Consider the following 18,134-nt stretch of genomic DNA (forward strand, 5'->3'; position numbering starts at 1 on the left):
CGACACACACAACAAGGGAAGGAGCCGCGCTGCCCCCGGCCGCCGCCCCCGCTACTACACGGGGGCCGCAGCCAAAGCCCGGACCGGAGCCCCCGCCCGCAGGGCCGCGGCGTCTCGCGAGGGGAGGGGCGGGGTCCCGGGCGCGCCGGCCCCGCCCACCGTGGAAGGCGCGCGGACACGTGGCCCGGGTGGGGGTGGGGCAAGCGCGGCCCGGCTCGCCGCCCGCGTTTCCGCTTTCCCGCCTCGCCCCGCCCCGGCTGCGAGCCGCAAGTTGAGCAAGGGGGCGCGTGTGGGTCATTCGCGGCGAAAGCCGTCCTGCTAGGAGGAAGGGAGGGCCGACAGCTCAGGACCCGAATTACCTCAGACGAGGATATCCCCGGTCGGGGAAGCTTGGGGGAGGTGGGTGCCAACCCGAAGCCCCGGTCTCCGCGCCCGACCTGCACGTGACCTCATTCCCGCAACCACCCGGCTGTCGCAAATCCCCCGGGACACGCCCCCTAGGCGGAGCTGATAGCCCGAGGCGGCCGGGGAGCCTGCGGAGGGAGCGGAGCGGGAATCCGGATCCGCGTTTTGTCTCCGTTCCTCCCCCCGCAGTGCGTTCGCATCCTATTAGGCGACGTCATCGGGCCGCGAGCCAATGGGCGGGCAGGACAACACGGCATGGAGCAGCTCCACATGGACACCCCGCGCCGCCAGCCTTCCGTTTAAAGGGCCCGTGTTTAGCCGGGTCACATTCGTGGGTACCGGTGGGGCCAGTGTTAACGATAGGCGGCACCCCGAGCGGGAAATTCTGCAGTTATGCCCTGGACAGCCCTTTCCTTTACACCCTCCCGTGAAAACCAAGGCTCTCCCTTTCCTTCTCCTCAACTCTAGTCTTTGTCCACGCTTTTCTGATGTGGGCGGAGACTCCAACAGTGCCACCCTAGAGGCCGCGCTGGGCTCGAGGGCCGGGGGGGACTAAGGCGAAGCGTCCGACGCCTGGACTAAGGGGGGTGTGGCCCAAATCGGGAACAACAGCGTGGAGAGCGGAAGCCTGGCCCTGCCAGCGTCGGGGCGATAGAGGGCGTGGGCGGGGCGCAGGGGCCGGCGGCTCTGCTGGACCTCTACAGCGCGCACCTAGCGGGCGGGGATCCCCGGTGGGCTCGCCCTACCGCTGGTGTTTAGGGGCGCTTGGGGATACAACCAGAAAGTTAGACCTTTGAGGTCAGCTCACCCAAATCCTCTCCTTTGGCAGATAAGTAAACTGAGGCTCATAGTCGAGAAAGGACACACTCAGTATTTCAGTTGTTGCTCTTCAGTGGGAAGAAGCACTTAGCCCTCACCCCATGGACGACCCTTTTGAGGGCAGCTCTGGGGTAGGTTGCCCAATTGGCGGGGGGGGGGGGGGGGGAATGTCATGGCGAAATACCAAACTGCTCCCACAGGAGGTAGTCTGGCAACAACATACTGATAGAGGTCATCAAAATTTTTATCTGAAATCCTGCTGGCCAGCTTCTGTGGTGGAGGCTGCACAAACCCCGCTGGGACTTAATAGGGACAAGCACCGGCTGACTCAAAGCATATTTGGGGCACTTGAACATGGCTGTTCCAATGCCAGCAAGTCTGGAGCCCCTCAGTCCTGACTCAGGTTTCCTTTTTTTGCTAATAGAAAGAGTGGGGCAATGACAGTTGCATTCAAGGATGCTGCAGCCATATAAAAAAGCCAGAAAGCAAATCTTTGAGGATGGCTGAGTGACAGAGCATCCTGTCAATCCATCGCATCCATTCCATGCCCACTGCAACATCAGAAGGGTATGTTTCTACTGCGGAGACTAGTTAAAGAAGAACTAGAAGCGTAGAGTTGGTATAAATGCATGTTTGCTGACTTTGCTTTTTTTTTTTTTTTTTTTTTTTTAAGGCCTAGTGCGTCTTAATAAAATCTGCACAGATCCTAGAAATCACAAACCTAGTAAACAGGAGGAAGGGGTGGTGTTGGCAGGGTTGTTACCCAGGACCAGCCTACACAGGTCTCTGATCTTTGCACATTTGTAGATGAGCATGGAGAGGCCACTACATACCTAAGTGCCAGGCTGCCACTGGCCTTGCTTATGAAGCTGGAAAGCGAAGGGGAAGGCAGGTTTAGAGCACAATAGGTCAATTCTCCACAGGAGGAACGCCCTTTTCCTGGGAGGGCTAGATTTGTGCAGGTCCTGATGTTGCTTCCTTTAAGGTGTCTGCCTCTTATCAGGGTGGATGAGTGTTTCACTGCACAACCAGAGGGAATGGGAAGTTTAAATGCAATATATAGGTGTGTGTGTGTGTGTGTGTGTGTGTGTGGTTAAACAATATACATAGTGACTGAAATAAGGTTCTTGTTCAAGTTGTTTTGTTTGGGGTTAGCAAGGAAGCATTCTGCCTACTGGTCCAGGATGCAGAGAGCTCCATTTGGCCCAACCCTTTTGCCTTTCCCAAGTGGTCATGGCACTGGTACAGCCCTGAGGTTTCTTCTAGAGGCTGAAGTCCAGTTTTTCTGACTCTTGTCAGAGACCAACTCTATGACATTAAGAACACACTCCTGGGCCTACCTGGTGGTGCAAGGGGTTAAGCACAGCACTATGAAGCTATCTACGACCTCTGCAGCACAAATTCCATCCCCGGCCAGGGAGCTTCCCACATGGCATAGCAGACCTCTCCTAACTCACCTGCTGCCCCCCTCAGCAGTGTGTTTCAGTCAATTTGCCTGTTCTGCTCCCCACTGTCTCTGGTGAGTCCTCCCCACCTCCTGCACCCCTGGCCTATACCCAGATGACATTCATTTACCCAAGCTCTTTATGCATAAATAAATCTTTAAAAAAAATAAAAGAGAACACACTCCTTTGAAAACTAGCACGTTGAAGGCACCATTTCCTTAAAGGGTGGAGAATGGGAGATAAAAGTGGGGTGAACAAATTCAAATGCCAGCCTCTCCCTTGCCCGCAATACCCCATCTGCTACAGAGCTTAGTGGAGATGCTTGCTATTTAAAACAAACAGCCTTACTGGCTTCACATGATCATCTGTTTATTTGGGTCATGTGGGGACAGCAGCCAGGGGATGTTAGGCAAAAGCAAGGGTTTAGAAAGGAGGCTTTCTGGGCCTGTCATTGCCTACTGGAGCTTGACCGTGGCCAAAACAGAATTCTTCATCAACCAAAATTTCCCCACTAGGTGAATGGACAATGGAGATAGGAGGTATCTGTAAGGGGAAACAAATGAGAAAGGAATGAATAGGACTGCTTATCATTTTATTTTAGCCCAGCTTCTTGTTCTGAGGGGGTGGAACTGGAGAAGCTGGCCATTGTATTCATTCAAGGGAGAGGGAAAAGAAGTCTTTTTGATGTTTCAGGAGAAAGGCTGGCATGTCTTGGTAATGATCAAAGTCATAAAGTTCCTTTATGGCTTCTAGGTGCTTAGTACCTTTGGGGCAGAAGGAACCCTGGGCCTTCCATCATTGTGGGCTCTCATGAGTGGGTTTCTATTTTCAGTTTTCTTCCTCTAGTCTTGTGCACCTCAACACCCAGTTTAAGTCCCTCAAATTTTTTGTTATGCTAACTAGAGACATTCCTTTAATGAGACTATCTTTCATCTTCCACCATTCACCCCAATGGAGCATTACTAGTACATAGTATATAGGGTCCTGATCTCTGCATATTTAATGGCCCAGCATCTGTGGTTGAGCATGGAGGGGCCACAGCTCTAAAGATCTATGAAAATCAGTTGTGTGATCCCTGCAAAGTACAGGCCATGATATGGGAGAAAGCGGCTACCAAGCCAAACGTGCAGACATTTACACTAGTTCCCAGATGTCCTAACTCTTCAGGCCTAACTTCTCAAAAGTTGCAAGTGGTTTTAAGTCACTCTTACTTAACAATTAAAGCAAGACCAAAAAGAGAAAATTAGCTATGAGATGAAGAGGAAGGGACAGATTAGTATACTCAGGGACATACCAGATGACATTCATTTTACAAATATTTATTGTGTGCCAGGAGCTGGGCTAGATATCCTTGTAGTCAAGGTCACAAGGTCTTTGGTGAGGGTAAAAGATCACAGAGCTAAACTCAGTTCCACAGTAATACCTACAAAAGGTAGCTCTGCTCTCTACCACCATAATGGATGTAGCACAAGAGGATGTACTACTGATTACAAAGTCTCATAAAGGTGCTGACTCATTTTAGGTTGTCAGATAATCCTAATTTTCTTTTTTTTTTAAATAAAGATTTATTTATTTATATAAGAACTGGGGTACAGGCCAGAGGTGTGGGAGAGTGAGAGAATTCACCAGAGACAGAGTGGGGAGCAGAACAGGCAGATCTACTGAAAACACTGCTGAGGGGAGGCGCGGGCAAGACAGGAGAGGTCTGTCGCCACCATGTGTGTATCTCCCTGGCCGGCCGGGAATCAAACCTGCGCTGCAGAGGCTGTGGACAGCTTCACAGTGTTGCGCTGAACCCGCTGCATCACTGGGGATGCCCGATAATCCTATTTTTCTAAGGTCAAGAAGAAATAAGTGAATTTAAGGTTGGGTTAACCAACTGAACCTGATTCCTGACAAGCCCACTGTGAATGAATGAGCAAGATTTTTTACTTACTTTGATAAGTAAGTAAAATCCTAAATGAAGAGCCAAAGGTTTCTACCTGTCAGCACCTACCTTCCTCTATTCCCAGTGAGTAAAGGGGTTCTCCTGAACCTACAAAACTGGTACAATCAAGTTCCACCTTTCCATCACATCCTTTCCCTTTTCTTTGCCTCACATGATGTCACAGCTTCAAGAGTTGAGATCACCTGGTCCAAGACAGTGTCTTATCCATGGTCACAAAGTTGCTTAGTGTCAGCCTATTCCTCCTTTGACTGTGTGGGATAGTCCAGCCTGGGAAAGTAGGATCAGAGTCCTTGAAAAGCTCACAGAAATGGGTGATAGTAAGGAGATCACTTCTCCCCTCCTGGATGAAGACAGGAATAATCATTAACTTTGCATAGTGGTGCCCAATAAACAAGCTTAGCAGATGAGTGAGAAGGTAAGGAAAGTGAATCAGGCTTATGGTCTGGGTACTCAGAAGAACTTGGAGGACACTATAAGACCTCAGGCCACTCTGAAAATTTAGAGCTTCTTAACTTACTGTACGAGCTTCTGGGCCTGGGTAGATAGCCATGCCTCACTTTATGTCCAGCCTGAAAAAAAGTGACTGGTTAAAGGGGCAGATTTTTATCCAAGCAACCACCCTGGGTGTGAACACTGAGTAATAAGCAAAGAAATGCAGTTCAGGGGGAGGGGAAAAAGGGAGGAGTCCTGTACTCTGAGCTTTTCTGAGAAACGAAAGAGGCTAGTCAAGCTATGCAGCTAGAGTGGGAGCTATGGATGACTTGGGTAGGAGAAAGTAGATCAAAGTGGAAAGGCACAAGAGAAATGAGGAGGATTTCAATTATTCCTTTGAAGAAAAAAAAGTTGGCTTTATGAAAGTAAATTAATTCAGGACAGAGGGAGACTGAGCAAAGATATGAGTAGAGAGAGGTGGAGTCTTGCCATGAGAGTGCAGAGCCAGTTGAGCAGCGGGAAGTTGGGGGCTACTGATGATAGGGAAGGTCCTACCCAGGGCAGAGGGCTCGAATGCAATCAGTGTCCCACAGAAAGGACTAAGGTCTACTGTCCAAGCAACCCAAGCTCACACCTAAATGCAAAGCTACAGAATCAAGTCTTTGAAACTCAAGAGATCAGCTATCTGTGCTAGTAATCGATGCCTTCTCAGAAGAGTATGTAAGGTCCAGAGGAATGTCCTGTTACTGGTTGAATTACCTAGATCGAGGTCTCAGCTCCACAACTACAACCAAATTTCTTATCAAGGCCCCAACACCTATAGAATCTGTATTGAGAAACACTCTAGGAGCCACATACCTGTCTGTGCCTCTCCTCCCCTTCCAGGCTGGGGTCTAGGATAGTAGATACAACCCTTCCCAGGCCCCACCCTGCTAGAGTCCCTGTTCCCAACACAGACACCTCAGAGGCAGTGCTAGAGTTTACCAGTAATCTCGCCAAAGAGTTACTCTGTAGTAACTCAACTATTTGTTAAAACACAGGCCCTTAAACCTCATATCATACACCAATATAGATTCAAGTGTTGAATGTAAACAATGTCAAAAAGAGGGCCTCCCTGGTGGTGCAAGGGGTTAAGACGCAACTTATGAAGCTGTCCCCAGCCACTGCAGCACGAGTTCGATCCCTGGCCAGGGAGCTACCCACATGGCATAGCAGACCTCTCCTGACTTGCCCGCTGCTCCCCTTGGCAGTCTATTTCAGTCAATCCTCCTGTTCTGTTCCTCACTCTGTCTCTGGTGCATCCTCTCACCCTCTTCCCCCCCCACACCTCTGGCCTGTACCCCAGTTCTTCTATGTATAAATAAATAAATCTTTTAAAAAAAAGAGTCAGAGTCTTAGTAAAACATAGGTAGACATTTTTCTGTTCCAAGAGTGATGAAGGAGGTATCTACCACTAAAGGCAAACAAAGAAAATACAAAGGCATAGCATGACTGATTTGATTACATAAACCCTCCAAAGGCTCCTAAATGCAAAACAAAACAAAGTCACCATAAATAAAAGGAAAAGATGTGTGAAAAAATGGAGGAAATATTGGTAAGATGTGCCCTTCCAATTCACTTAAAAAAAAAAAAAAAACTGGATAGAAAAATGAAAGCAGTTAAATCCACATATATGAATAATTAATCTAAATATTAAAAAAAGTTTCACCTTGACTATCATAATAAAAGTGAAGCAATAAAAATATTTCTGGCTATCAGTTGATAAAGGATTTTTAAAAATTCATCTTCTAGTGCTAGCAGAAGTATGCTTAAAAAAAACAAAACAAACATACTGGGGGCCTCCCTGGTGGCGCAAGGGGTTAAACTCAGCACTGTGAAGCTATATATATCTGCAGCATGAGTTTGATCCCTGGCTGGCCAGGGAGCTACTCACATGGCGCAGCAGACCTCTCCTGACTCGCCCGCTGCTCCTGTCAGCAGTGTATTTCATTCAATCTGCCTGTTCTGTTTCCCACTCTTTCTGTGGTGAATCCTCTCACCCCCCACACCTCTGGCCTGTACCCCAGTTCTTGTATGCATAAATAATCTTTAAAAACAAGAAACAAAAAACCCAAACAGGCACTTGTGGAAACAAACTAGCACAACCTTCTTAGAGAGCAAAATGGAAATACAGTCTTTAAGAGTCCAGTCTCCTGCTGCAGTAATTCTTATATATAAATTTATCTTAAAACAGTAAGAAAAAACAAAGATATTCACTAAAGCATGATTTACAATAGTGAAAACGAGAAAACCTGAATTTCCAGCCAGGAACAATTGGTTTACTGAGGTAACCCTCACAGTTTTAGCAAAAGGGTTGTGAATAAACCATAATATTAACTGTGGTTGTTTTCATGTTCTGTGATTATTAGTAATTTTTATTTTTGCAAGTTTTCTGACATAAATTTTATACTTAGAATAAAGGTTATATCACAATTACATTGCTAAATGAAGAACGTAACTAATATGATTCCACATTTGCTGTTTAAAAATATATATGCAGGGCCTCCCCGGTGGCGCAGCAGGTTGAGCACTGCACTGTGAAGCTGTCTGCAGCCTCTACAGTGCGGGTTTGATTCCCAGTCCGCCAGGGAGAAACCCACATGGTGCAGCAGACCTCTCCTACCTCGCCTGCTGCTCCCTCCAGCAGTGTTTTTGGTCTGTCTGCCTGTTCTGCTCCCTGCTCTGTCTCTGGTGAATTCTCTCACCCTCCCGCACCTCTGACCTGTACCCCAGTTCTTGTAAATAAATCTTAAAAAAAAAAAAAAAAAAAAGAAATAAAAATATAAATGCAGGGCCTCCCTCGTGGTGCAGGGGTTAAAGTCTCAGCCCTATCAAGTTATCATCAGCCACTGCAACAGGAGGACAGTTCGATCCTGGCCAGGGAGCTAACCCATATGACCCAGCAGACCTCTCCTGTCTCACCTGCTGCTCCCCTCAGCAGTGTATCTCAGGAGATCCACCTATTCTGCTTCCCACTCACTCTGGTGAATCCTCTCACCCACCCCACACCTCTGCCTACACCCCGGTTTTTGTATGAATAAATAAAAACAAATCTCTATAAAAATAAAATACATGCATTTAAAAAATTTTAAAAGTAACAAAATATAAAAAAATGCGCAGAACTGTAAATTTTTATTTTTCCAAAGTTCTTAGGCAAATGCATTACTTTTGTAAAATGAAAGAAAGGGGAAAGTTCTCCTGTGCTTTATCAGGTAGTGCCTCATTCTCTTCATCGTAACTAATGTGACCTGTTGCCATGGGTCTACTTCCCATCCTGATCTTTCTTCTGGAAGATGTTTCACCCCGCCTCACTCCCAAAGATGAAGCAGATTTCTCCAACTCCCCCTTCCCCATCTATCTAAATTTGCTCCTTCATGGCTTAGCTTTGTTTTGTACTTTTTCATAGCAGAACTGGGATGTAGGCAGAGGTGTGGGGGGGTGGATTCACCAGAGACAGAGTGGGGAGCAGAACAGTGGATTTACTAAAATATACTGCTGAGGGGAGCACTGTCTAAGACAGGAGAGGTCTGCTCACCACATGTGGGTTAGTTCCCTGCCTGGGGACCGAATTCAGGCCTTAGCGGTGACAGCACTAGGCCACCAGGGAGGGCCCTCACTGCTTAACTTTGAAGATCAGGCTACCCTTTGTCCAGGCAAGTGATGAGAAAAAGCCTTAAGACAATGGCACTAGGGACACAGAAGTTGGGCTGGACTTTGGAGATATTTCTGAAGTGGAAGATTTTACTCTCTGGTTTGAGGAGAGGGAGGTACAGAGTTCCAGCTGGACAGCTAGGTAGATGGTGTTCCAGAATACAAGAGAGAAACAGGAGTAGACAATAAGTTGTGTTTGACACAGCTACAGTGGATATTTTTTTTTCCCACAGTGGAATTTAAGACACCCCACCAATAGGTGATTAGGTATGTGGAAACTGAGAGCTCAGGAATGGTCCAGATTTGTTTATGATGGATATATTATCGGTGAACAGTGTATGAGTCGATGAGGTCAGCCAACTAGAGAAAAGAACAAATAGGATCATTGCTAGTGTTCACCTACAATTCACTAAAATACAGACCAGAGTTTGGTCCATGAATTCCCATATCTGGCCTTAAAGGGGTGACTCCTGTGGCAAACATCTGAATTAAGGATCCTACCTACGTGAGACCAGACTAGAATCCTCTTTTCCCACTAAGAGACATCTGCGAGAAGGCCCTTGCTCACCCACTGACGCAGGAGGGGGTCCAACTCAGCACTGCTCTCTGGATAGCCTTCTCTCTCTCTCTCTGGGCAGCAGTAGCTCTGGTTGCCATTTCCCTGGGGGCTGACGGGCTGCTGGAGTCAGCCAATTTCCTCAGCTGGGAATTTCCTGGCTTTAGTTTCTAGACTCCCGGGCCACACTCCCTGAATGGGTCCACCAGATGGCAGGCAGCCTTTTCTTTTCTCCAGTTTTACACGAGTTCATTCAACCTACCTGGGGAAAGACGACGTATTTTTCTGACAACTGCTACCTTCTCTAAAAAAGCACATCAATTTTGTATTGTTCTATAAGTGAAATATTTTGAGTAGTCTATTATTAAAAAATAAAACCTCTCTTCCATTTACTATTCAATTATGTATTGTCAAAGAGTCCCAATTATGTATTGTCAAAGAGTCATTACCTAATTATGTTATTTTACATTGATTCTGATCCAACGTGTGCTTGCACTAGACATTTTATTTTGTGGTTTCACTAACTACTTAATTATCTCCACTACTGCCAAACACAAAATTCTAAAAAGATTTGGTAGCATAAATTAAAAACTAATTATAAGCAATTTCACTTACTAAATCTTGCTCATTGATCACAGGCTGGAAAAAAATCTAAATTGTGAAGTTTGTGAGAGATTCTTATTCTCTCTTACCTGTGTCATATAATTGAAGTCTCCTTCCCTAGAAGTTGGTCAAATGAGAATGGAGTCCATTTCTAACCCACCTACAGCACTTGCTATGAATCTTGAGATTTGGTACAAGATCCAAGTCTTGGATCACTGGGGCTAAGTTCAAATCCTGCTTGTGACTTAACTGTGAATAACCTTAGGGCAAGACATTGAAGCTTTTGAGCTTTCATTTCTTTAAGTTATCAAACAGGGACATCAGAATTTTGCAGGAGCACCAAATGAGACGATTTCTACACAAGATATCAATAACGGTTCTCTATTCATTCCTCCATTACATGGAAGCTTGGATTTTGCTCTTATTGGTAAGTGACTCTCTATACCTGCAGATGCACACTTGTGGAATCAGCTTTTTCATTTGAGTCATTGGTAGATTTCTGACCAGAAACTGAGAACTCAAAGAATAAAAGATAAGCAAGTTGAGATGCCTACCAGCTATTTAAGTACTTCTCTCACTTAACTGCTTACTCTGTGAAATAAATATTTCTCATCTCTTATATGGGGAAGCCAAAGCTAAGTGAAATTGACTTACCCTGTAAGTGGAAATGGAATGTAAACCCAGATGTGATGAACTGTGAAGTCTGAGCTTTGTTTCCTGATTTTCATTCCCCTGGCATGGTTTGAAAAGCATCTTGGATTTATACATCACTTGCCCTTTTGAGAGTTATCACATACAAGCTAATTCTACCAAGTTCCTCTGCAGGTTCTGGTCTACTTTTTCTATGTGTTTCTGGATTATGCATAACCCAGAACCCAGACCCATGATCCTACACTTCCCTGAAGAAAGTAGAGTCCCTCAAGTGTCTGGCTCAACTAAGATAGGATGACAGGCTATATATACCTCAAGGGGTATTCATTCAGAGGTGTAAGGCCTTCACCCAGTCACAACATAATCTCCAGAGTAAAAGCTCAGCCTCCAAAAGGCAGCATGAGTTGTTCCGAAAGGGAGCATTAACTGTTCCAACCAGCAATTAAAAAAACCAACCGCTGTTTTAGTCATTTGGGTGAGTCACAGCAGAGAATCTGAATGTCTTTCCAGAACAGAGCAGGATCTCTCTAGTGTGTGTTTGCAGCCCTGCTGCTAGTACAGTGAGCCCTAAGCAGGGCTTTCTAACACTGCTGGCACTGGCACCAAGAGGTTCTGTGCACTTGCATAGAAAGGTTCAGGCCCAATAATACCCTGCTCCCAGAAGCAAAAGTCAACTCATTCTCACTAGTAAGCCTCTTCTGGGTTTTACTGGTTTAGTGTCCATGCTTCGATCCAATCTCCTAAGTACCAACTTTCCTAAAAAAGATGTCCCTAAAAAGGATGTGGTCACAGAACTTTCCCACCTCCTCGATGGCTGTAAAACTGTTGCACCTTTGAGACTTTCCTTCTTTCACAGGATCCTTGCTTTCCAAATTGGTCCTTCTTCCTCCTAATGTGCAAATCTGTTGGACTCATAACATTGGTCCTGTGCCATAAAAATAAGAGTAAATGGAATTTCTTGAATTCACACACTCCCAGGTTTAGTAATAATACATGTTCTACACAGAAACACTCCCTGTGGGAATCCAGACCCAGCTAACCTATGTTATATACACAACACAGAACCAACTGTGCCAATGTTTGATGTGAACAACACATATTAACACACATGCCTGTTAGCCAGGAAAATACACCAAAACAAAAATTAAAAGACAAGAGAATATCAAAACCAATTTCTTCCTTAAGCTCTCTAAATCATTCTTCCTGAAACATAGATCCTTGAAAAATGAATGTTTAAGATTAGTAAACATTTCCCGCTCCAGTACCCTCACTAAGTAGATACCAGTAAGAAAGTGATCCAAAGTACTGACCCAACCTAACCCAACATGATATACTCAACAGTAGCAGGACAGGTGGAAAGAAAAAACAGTCAACTGGAACCATAAACATAGAAACACTGAAAGACAATGCCCAGATTTAAAAAAAAAAAGGGGGTGATTTTCCCCCGTTTTTCCTACCATTATTTTCCAAATTTTATTTATGTGAAAATACTTGCTTACATGAAAATATTTATATGAGTAGCTAGTGGATATTTCAAGAAAATACCAAGGGCACATTTTATGTGCTCACAATTAAGGCACTTGATACAACAGCCAAAGATGCCCCCGTGTGGCTAGAAAGAAAAACGCTATGGTGTAAGCCAGACAGACAGGTTCTTCCCTTTTAAAAGGCTTTGGATTTCCCACAGGCTCTTTTGCATCTTTTCCACACCCTGAAGTTTATTACTTGTCAGAATGTAGAAGCTGGTAAGCTCACATGGTAAAGCTTTGAATTACACCAAGACAAGAGGTTTCATGTTTTAAAAAATATAATATTTTCAGTCATCAACATAAACTCTTAAGATTAGCTGAGGGCCTCCCCAGTGGCTTAGGGGTTAAGTCTCAGCATTATCACCATGATGGGCCCACCATGGCAGCCTGAGTTCCATACTGGCAAGAGAGCTAATCCACATAAGGTGCACTAGACCTCTCCTGTCTCTCCTGCTGCTCCCCTCGGCAGTGGATTTCACTAGAAATCTGCCTGTTCTGCTCCAGCACCTTTGGCTTACACCCCAGATCTTCTACTAAATAAATAAATCTTAAAAAAAAAAAGAGATTAGGGCCTCCCTGGTGACACAAGGAGTTAAGACGCAACCTATGAAGCTATCCGCAGCCACTGTAGCACGAGTTCGATCCCCGGCTGGCGCAGCAGACCTCTCCTGTCTCGCCCGCTGCTCCCCTCAGCAGTACTTAGATCAGTCTGCCTGTTCTGTTCCCCACTCTGTCTCTGGTGAATACCCACCACCCCCACACCTCTGTGCCCCAGTTCTTGTATGCATAAATAAATAAATCTTAAAAAAAAAAAAGAAAAAGAAAAAGAAAAGATTAGCTGAAACTTGACCTCAGAGATGCTAGCCCTGACAAGTGGTGATGCTATTATATTGGGCAAGGACATAGAGTGAAGGAACCAAATTGCTGGAAGCAAAGCAGATTCCAAAGAACCAAAACTTTAGTCCCCCTTGGAAAACAAGTTAACTTCTGTTCCTACTTTAGTCATTATCAAGAGATAGAAGCCAAGGCCAGGGAACATAAAAGGATTTACAATGATACCATAAATATTTAACTCCTGGGCTTTCCCAGTGGTGCAGGGGTTAAGTCTCAGGACTATTAACCTATTGCTAGGCAGTATGGCATGAGTTTGATCCCTGGCCCGGGAGTTAACCCACATGGGGCAGCAGACCTCTCCTGTCTCGTCCGCTGCTCCTCTCAGCAGTGTATTTCAGTAGATTCACCTGTTCTGCTCCTTTTCCCCTATCCCAGAGGTGCATGTTGTCTTGCATCACATTATAAAGTATATGCATAACCAAAAGAAATTTTAAAGGTTTTTTTTTTTAAGTTTATTTATTTATGCATACAAGAGCTGGGGTGTAGGCCAGAGGTGTGTGGGGGGTGAGAGGATTCACCAGAGGCAGAGTGGGGAGCAGAACAGGCAGACTGACTGAAATACACTGCTGAGGGGAACATTGGGTGACACAGGAGAGGTTTGCTGCGCCATGTGGGTTAGCTCCCAGGCTGGGGATCGAACTCTTGCTGCAGTGGCTGGTGATAGTTTCAGAGTGCTGGGACTTAACCCATTGCGCCACCAGGGAGGCCCTTTAAATGTTTTAAAAAAATGTTTTCAAGGCTCCCTCATTAGATAGTAATAAGCTAATCTTTTCAGCAAGGAAATGAAGATATCTAATGAAAAGATAGTACCTAGTTCTAGTAGTAGAAAATTCCCTTGTCACATACCTTTTTAATTTTAAGAGTATTAGGGTAACACCTACAAAAATCCTCCATAATAGCAAGTCTTAAACCTGAGGCAGTGAAACACATAGAGAAATAACACATCTTTCTTGCCTCTAATTATGCAGAATATTCTCTGGGAATCTCTAAGTATTAAACAAAGGCTAACATCACATCTAAAGAACATTTTCAACAGGCAAGGAGTGTAAATAAATATACTACTGTTATAACCTGGAAAAATACAAAAGGTTAAATGAAAAAAAATGAAGTAAAACCGAGCATATAGCATTTGTACAACCAAAGTTAAGTCCACACACTCTCACACCCTATCTATAGAAAGAGAGACTAGAAGGAAACACTGAAATACCAACAGTGCTTGTATATGAGAAGACTGAGGCTAAGAGTGATTTCATTACTGTTTTTGCCTTCAGCTTTCATTTTCCCAGTATCTACTGAGCATGGGTATCAAGGTAAGGGTACAGTTTCATTCTTTTATAGTCAGATAAGCAAACAATTCTTTTTTTTTTTTTTTAAGCAAACAATTCTTATTGACTACTTATCAAATGAATAGTTGCTACTTAAACTCAATCATCCTCAAATTTTATTAAGATAGAAAATAGATTTGGGTTCAGCATGATTCAAAACGTGATAGTCATGATAGGCAAGCACGGCTGGTACAGTGTAGGTGGGTAGAGATTATAATTCCACGCATACAATGGAATCCAGGGCCCTGGATTGAATCTCAGTTCTATGTACGCCTGGGTATTGGTTTCCTCATCCTATCAAATGAGAGGTTGTAGAGTACAATGGTTCTTAGTCCTCATCTGGTTAGTGACACTCCCTCTCTAAAACAGAGACCCTTATTTCGAGGGTGGAGGGGAGGGCTTGAACACCTTGCTCACAGAGCCAGAGGTTTATGGATTCTTGGAAGGTGCATGGGCTAGTTTATAAACACTGACTGGTCACATGTTCTCTTTTTACACCTGTCTCCAATATTCAGGGAAATATTTTCATTTCTTTTATCTTTGTTTAAGGTCAGCTCTAGCTGCTGCCAAGATATGGCCAAGTCATCATCTTTCTGTTCTAACGGATAGCCACCTCTCAAAAAAAACAAAGTGGCTTATCTATTCAATCCCAGGCTTCCTTGAAAATGGCAAGGAACTCTGGTACCACACTCAGATTTCAGTCTAAACAGAACCCTAGGCTGCTGGTGTAAAATCAAGCTGTGAAAGTCAGCATGGCAGAGAGTGACTAAGAGAGTAAGAAAAGGAATTCCTTTTCCAGAGGCATTCCTGTTGAGCTCTGACAAGCCAATTAAAAACATGTTTTAAGAACATGATTTCCTTGGCCTCAGTACTCTCTGTTAATGATAAGCATTAACAAAGGAGATTACAACAGAACCCAGAAAAAAGTAGTATTTGATCAGTTACAACTTATCTGCCAACTGATGAAACTTTCTTAAGCAACCCACAGCACACACCCTTGTTGCTTCATTTCTTATTTTTTATCGCTGATCATTACCTATTCAATGCCAAGAAAAATATTTCCTCTACCCCTGGATTCAAAAAGGACTAAGAGTTTTCAATTCCAATACTCTCATATTAAAAACAAAACTGATCTCCACTTCAAATGTCAAAACAAATTAAGTCATACAGCAGGAAAATTGCTACAAAATGATACTTTTGACAGGGTGGAGGTAAGGGTATGGTTTCATTCTGTTGTATTTCAAATACATCTGGGAGTTTTGCTTACTTAATTCTGTTTCTGAAATAAGGAACACTAAAACAGAGATGAGTCAGGTATGTGATACAGCCAGGTGCTCACCAATACTTCTTCCTGGCAATAGCAGGGATTTTCTCTCCTACCACCTACTTCTAGGTCAGTTCCTTTCTCAAGATTGATGCAGGGGTAACCAATCATATGTACCCACAGAAAGTCTTCAGTCTTGGGATACACTGCCTCCATTTGGAGGATGGGAAAGCCACTCCACCTTCTTGAAGGAGGAACAATGGGTAAGAGTGAGCATGATGCTCTGCCCAGTTCTAACTCAGACCAGATTCCAAAAACAATCTTCTTAGTTTCAGAGAATCAGTCTCAAGGCAAGGTGGTCAGTTTAAGTCAGGTTTAAATCCCTTAAAAGTTTACTGATGGTTTTTGTTGATGTTGACAACCACGATTCTTCCTGAACTGCCATACTACAATGCTCTATAACTTAAAAAAAAAAAAAAAAAAAAAAAAAAGGGGGCGAGGGGGAGAATACAAATATTTAAAATGGACTAATTTGTTTCCATTTTTTTCTTAAGGTAATTCCATATAATGCTACCAATGGACCAATGGTAGAATTCCTCTTGCTACCCCACTGGTAACTCCAAAGCAAACTGTTTTGTACATAGAAACCTTCCCAACTACGCAAAAAAAAATTGGAGTTAACTAGCAACAAGCCTGAAAATTTGATTTCGTATATAGGTACAAAGCTGGTTCATCAAATCCCTGTTCTGGCCTTCAACCCAATGCATTTCAACTAAGGCATCATCCACCTCCTTCTTAATGTTTATCAAACACTTAAATAGGTAATGTCCAGCCACTCTCTGGAGATGATTCCCTTTTTCAGACACTGGGCTGCTGAGCTGCTCAAAAGTCTCTCGGTCCTGGGATCCACTGCCAGAGCCTTTACAACTTTCCAAAGCCCCCATCCCTCCCTTCTCCTCACTCCTTTCATCCTCCATGACTTCTGGGTTTTCATCCTGGGAAAGCAAATCCTGGTTTGGGCCGTGGCCCTCAACTGTGACAGGCTCGCCCTCCAGTGGAGCAGGCCCACACAGGGCACTCTCCGGGGGGCCCTTGGCCAACTCTTGGCTACTGCCAGACTCTTTGGGAGTAGACTTTTTCTCTTCCAAGGCTTGAATGACATCTTCAGGAGCTCGGGGAACTTCTCTCAATTGTCTCACTCGTTCTCTTTTCTTTCTCCTTAAATGAATCCAGGAGTTTTCTATGGCTGTTAGGAAAAGGCTAACTTCCTCTTTTCCACAGGGAACTCTTTTATGTTGGACCTATTTGGAGGAAAAACACAATTTATAGAAAAATCACTTTTCTCCTTGCGAAACTTATTTTAAATAAAGAAGAGAATAAAAGGAAGATAGTAAGTACTTCTTCACACAGTGAAGATTATTTATTAGCACTTCACTGGGATTAAACCAAGTACCTTGAGATCGGTGAGAATTTTTTCAATCCATGTTGTCACAACTACTATGCCTTCCACTGTCTCAGAACCCAAGGATGAGGCTTTGAGAGATAATTCTTTCATCACAGACTCCAACACTACAAATGTAATGGGTTTCCTTGGCTTCTCTAATTTTCTTCGCTTACTTGGTGGTGACTGAAAGAAAAAGGCATGAAGAAGAGAAAGTTATCCAACTAACGAAATTTCATGCATTATGATGAACTCACCAGTGAAAAAAATTTTCCTATTTCTGCTACCAAATGCAGAGCACTAAAAACACAAAATCCTTTGCACATTTATTTTCAAAACTTACAACAACCCTGGAAACTAGCTTTCCATCTTCCCACTTTACAGAGGGAAAAACTAAGACAGAGGTTATATAATCGGTTCCAAGTCAGACAGCTAGTAATTACAAAATTACTATTTGAACCCAAAACCCAGGTACCCTTTGCCATACCATGCTGCCCGTGTTCTGGCCAGCAGTACGTACCTCCTCCCATTACTAACTGTTCTTAATTTACCTACTCTGCCCAAAGCAGACCCTTAAAATTATTCTTTTCTGTAGCAACTTTAGAAACCTCTGGGGGGCACTGTGTTCTCTCCTATAAAGAACTGCATGGCTTAAAAACCACTAACTGCTAGTATGAGTTTATACTTGCTGAGGCTTGACAGAAGCAGTCAGTTACAGCTTGTGAGATCACAGCAAGGAATGGCAACAGCCACTAGGATGGAGAGCAGGGGAGAGGCAGATTGCTGAATCTTGGCTAAAGTTAGGGCCAAGTCAATGGCTAGCCGAGCATTGCAGCTCAGCCAGGGAGAGTGGATATGAGGATATCAGTACTAATGAGAACAATGGATATAAAAGCTGATTCCACATAAATTTTGTTTTCTTTCTTTCTTTTTTCTATTTCAAGCTTGAAAAGTGAATTATATTCTCCCCACTAGGGGGACTCAGGTTCCATTAAAAAAATCAAATGACACAACTATTTTTACAATTGCTTTCTTTAAAGTTTAAACTTACTAAACATTTTTTGTAAGTATTGTTAGTGAATGTCAGATACATTATAGGCACGTTGTTTTAAGAGATAAACTTGTACCTGCT

At 44.0% G+C, this 18,134-nt stretch overlaps 1 protein-coding gene across 1 annotated transcript in view; it reads right to left on the reverse strand.

Moving 5' to 3' along the window:
• Nucleotides 1-3,994: 3,994 nt before the first annotated feature.
• METTL16 (methyltransferase 16, N6-methyladenosine) overlaps nt 3,995-18,134 on the reverse strand; it is a 96,688-nt gene continuing 82,548 nt past the window's right edge. The window contains exon 10 of the mRNA XM_037491635.2: nt 3,995-16,862. Within this exon, the coding sequence (XP_037347532.1) occupies nt 16,239-16,862 (624 nt within the window). The 3' untranslated portion in view covers nt 3,995-16,238. The remainder of the gene's footprint in view (nt 16,863-18,134) is intronic.

Source organism: Talpa occidentalis, unplaced genomic scaffold (assembly GCF_014898055.3).
Source record: "Talpa occidentalis isolate TD23 unplaced genomic scaffold, MPIMG_talOcc4v2.1 talOcc4.7, whole genome shotgun sequence".
Taxonomy (NCBI): domain Eukaryota; kingdom Metazoa; phylum Chordata; class Mammalia; order Eulipotyphla; family Talpidae; genus Talpa; species Talpa occidentalis.